The 4,301-nt window shown below is 38.1% G+C and overlaps 1 protein-coding gene across 1 annotated transcript; it reads left to right on the forward strand.

Annotated features, from left to right (window-relative positions):
* The first annotated feature begins 700 nt into the window (after window positions 1-700).
* Window positions 701-3,097, forward strand: LOC108383015 (isovaleryl-CoA dehydrogenase, mitochondrial-like). The gene is given in 4 exon segments (XM_017639387.1): window positions 701-1,237; window positions 1,342-1,467; window positions 1,879-2,585; window positions 2,588-3,097. Coding segments are annotated over 4 exon segments (1,269 nt in total). The 5' UTR covers window positions 701-1,010; the 3' UTR covers window positions 2,797-3,097.
* The last annotated feature ends 1,204 nt before the right edge of the window (window positions 3,098-4,301 follow it).

The raw sequence follows: 4,301 nt of genomic DNA on the forward strand, positions 1-4,301 counted from the left end.
TAGATATTGATGCTTTGTTGTTTGACGTTTTGGAATGCACCCATCCATACATACATACATACATATGTTAAAGTGAGTGAAGATATAACCCTTACAATACTCGAAATCTAACAGAACCGTTCTTGCAGTGTTTTACGTCTGTATAAAAGCGAATTAAAGATTTAATATTTTTGTCCCACTACCTTTCATTTAGATAACTTTGGTGACGGAAATTTAGCGGGGAGACTGTAAAGCACTATTGATCACACGATATGAATGGCTTTTAAATTTTATGGTTGCAGATTTTTTTATTTTTTAGCCAAAGAAAGCCTGCTACATAAAGAGAGTTGTTCAACCGTGATATGTAACAATCTCAGTTTGCAAACCTGCATCGTGTTTGGGGCATACCGCAGTGTATCGTACCATACCAGTTTGAGGGCCTTTGCTTTTTATAGACTGCTTTCACACAGTTCAAGTATTGAATTCAATTCTCGCATGTGAAGGAGAGGAGGTGAGAAGAAAAGGGACGAGTACACATGCGTCTGTACCGTCAAGTCGTTTCAACTTTCTTGCTTTGCTTTTGACATTTTCTTTGTTTCGCATTTAAAGAAACAAAAACTTGAATTAAACAGAATGGCAGCGTGTAAAAGCGAATAGAATACACAAAAAAAGAATGGGCAAGAATTACTTTCAAGTACTTGAATCATGTAAATCGGGTAATAGTTATCGCATCAATTACGATATCAAATCGCATAGGTAATATAGCATCTGCTTGATTATTCCACTGCAGGTCATTTGCCGTTTTCTAATTTCCCTCTACGAACTAAAATCTTTTTGGTTACACTTTCCGTCAGTGCATAAGTCTGGCAACACTATATTGATAAGAAACGTGCTGTTCAGACGTGCTGATTCAACAGCTGTTTGCTGATCAAAAGTGACCAACTTTTGTACTTTGCTTTTTTTTTTGGTTTCCGGAGTAAATTCCAGATTGTACTTGTATCTTAAAAGAAAGTACCTGTTTGTTTCTTAATATGTCTGTAAGTTTACGTTTCGTCACAAAGTCACTATCTACGCTATTGCCTCGCTGTATGGGCGTGGGTGTACCTCGCCAAACGAGGGGAGCCGCATACTACCCAATTAACGACAAGTTCTTTGGCCTGAATGAGGAGCAACAAAAATTGCGGGAGATTGCATTCAATTTCTTCCAAAAAGAACTGGCTCCATATGCTAAAGAAATCGACAAAAATGACAATTTCAAGTAAGGCATTTAATCAAGTGTGCTATGTACATACATACATACATACATATACAATGTATGTTATACCATTTAACGTGAATGTTAATTTTTTTATGCCTGCGTAGAGATCTGCGGACATTTTGGAAAAAGATGGGAGATCTAGGCTTTCTGGGTATCACAGCTGAACCGGATTTCGGAGGCACAGGTGGCACTTACCTGGATCACTGCATTATCATGGAAGAAATCTCTCGGTAAACACACGCACACATACAAATATTCATTGCATATTCAATTTATTAAAAACACTTTTGGGTGGGGCTCTGATTATTGTCGCTTAGTTGAGGCTGGTACAAAAAAGTTAAAGGGCGTGGCACATCCCACCTTTCCAATTTAAAAAGGCCAACACTAAGCCTCTTACAACCTCAAGGAGTCTCATGAAAATAAGGAAAAAACCAGTACTTAAGAATGGAGAATTCTGTTGATTGAGGGTTGTGATCCTAAAGCGGCCCCCCGTAGTCAGAGGAGAAAGAGAGATCGGTGAATTCTTTGGTCTTTGCACTATCAAGTTGGAAAGGTGGGAGGTGTCACACCCCCCCCCTTAATTTTTNACCAGCCTCGAACTAATGGACGATATTTCTCACACTTTTTTTTTACAAATTAAGTGCCGCAGGTGGTATCGCCTTGTCCTACGGTGCACACTCGAACCTTTGCGTGAATCAACTCACCAAAAATGGCACAGTTGAGCAGAAGGAAAAATACCTGCCAAAGCTATGCAATGGAGAGCATATCGGAGGCTTGGCCATGTCTGAGCCGGGCTCGGGTTCCGATGTGGTATCTATGAAACTGCGTGCGGAGAAAAAAGGCGACTATTACGTACTCAACGGTACCAAATTTTGGATCACCAATGGTTCTGACGCTGACACCTTGATTGTGTATGCCAAGACTGACAGTGGTGTCGCCGATAAGCATGCTATAACTGCGTTCATTATTGAGACAGCATGGAAGGGCTTCAGTGTGGCGCAAAAGCTCGATAAGCTGGGAATGCGTGGCAGTAGCACGTGTGAATTGGTGTTCCAGGATCTGAAGGTGCCGGCCAAAAATATATTGGGAAATGAAAACAAAGGCGTATACGTGCTGATGTCTGGCTTGGACTATGAGCGCCTGGTGCTGGCTGCCGGACCAGTGGGCCTTATGCAAGCTGCTGTTGACATCTCCTTCGACTATGCCCATCAACGTAAACAAAAGGGTCAACTTATCGGCGAGTTTCAGCTGATACAGGGCAAAATGGCTGATATGTATACCACATTGAGCGCTTGCCGGTCGTACTTGTACGCTGTTGCGCAATCCGCAGTCGCTGGTGAAAGTAGTCCAAAGATTGTGCTGGGGTAATTTTATACTGTGCCGAGAAGGCAACACAAGTGGCATTGGATGCCATTCAAATACTTGGTGGCAATGGGTATATAAATGAATATCCGACGGGACGAATATTGCGTGACGCAAAATTGTACGAAATCGGTGCTGGTACCTCAGAGATTCGTCGTTGGCTAATTGGACGTCAATTAAATCAGGAATATAAGTAGACGACGAGATGTAATAAACGGGCTGTGATCTGTGCCTGTAGAGAGAATCGATATACACTAACGAACAGACTTCTTGCTGCATTTATTTTTATTTTTTTTAACGTTTAAGTACACGTACATACATATGGTTTAAATGATGATATTTTAATAAAGGGCTATTTGTAATTGATTTTTCAGAAATCCACACTTCTAACTTAATTTCAGGGGTAAAACATGGATTGGGTGTTAGAAAAAATTAGCCTCATTGAGAGAGTCGAATCGTACCGAAAATTTCCAATCATTCCAATTATTCGACAATTTTCGTCGTTTACTTATTTCAGCACGACAGTAGACAATGCCAATGTTGTCGAGTCGCACAATTTATAGCCTAATTCACGACTTGCGCAATGAGGCTAAATATTTTCAGTTCGATAGCAAACCCCGAATAGCTATTTTATCAGTCGGTTTACGCACACAAAGGAAGCGGTGACGAGCCGTGCAGAGCGATGCTTTGAAATTGCTGGCTCCACCCAGCTCCGCCTTTCTTCGCTCGACTCCGGAACAATCCATATTTTTATTTGTCCTGGAAGAAAAATTATAATGATTTGCCCAAGTGATTAATTATTAATTAATTTTATTTTATTTTATTCATGGTACATAAAAAATACACGAAAAACGAAAATTTATGCAAAAGTATACGTACATATGTACAAAACAGGTAATATTGCATTTAGCAAAAATGTAATAAAATCAAGTACAACTTTTTTGATCTGGCTTGATGAGTAAAAAAACATAAAGGGTTCAGAAATAATAATTGCGTACAGTTATTAAAAAATTAATCACGATCGATAAAAAGCTATTTTATAATAATTTGGATACCACAAAGCGTGATGGTCAATAAATAATTTAAAATAATGTTTATTTTTTTATATTTCGCTTTTAATCGTTATTTTAATACCGTTAATAGTGTTATTTTAATTATTTATTATTATGCAATTACAGGCAACATGTTGGCAAACATTTTTATTCTGGCTGAAAATCGTTGTAAACTTTTGTTACATAATTAAAATGTTATACAAATACGTAAATACACATTTCTACATTTAAACAAATACATCAAAAATACAGCGACTACTGGACACACAAATTGAACTCTTCGAACACCAAATCGGAGTAGTTTTATTTGTTTTTGTGTGTTTTTTTTTTTTGCTTGCAAGTATTTGGCTGCGACATAAAAAACGGCGGCGAACATTTTAAAACTCCATTAATATTTACTAATATCTAGACATTATTATAGATTATTATACATACATAAATTAGTTCAGTTAAAAGCACTTTTGACAATTTTTTTTATTTTCGAGCGCCCTTAGTGGCGCAGTGGCATTCTATAAGCAAACTTCGAGGCAAAGCACATGCTGCTGCTGACACACCGCAGAGGATAGCACCAACATGCTTGCCATTTTAGTTATATTTACATACATACATGTAAATGTAGTTATGCGTATGCGTATGTATTTTTTTTTTTT

The sequence above is a fragment of the Rhagoletis zephyria genome, unplaced genomic scaffold (genome assembly GCF_001687245.7).
Source record: "Rhagoletis zephyria isolate East Lansing unplaced genomic scaffold, Rhagoletis_zephyria_1.1 Rzeph_scaffold_30080, whole genome shotgun sequence".
NCBI classification, from domain to species: domain Eukaryota; kingdom Metazoa; phylum Arthropoda; class Insecta; order Diptera; family Tephritidae; genus Rhagoletis; species Rhagoletis zephyria.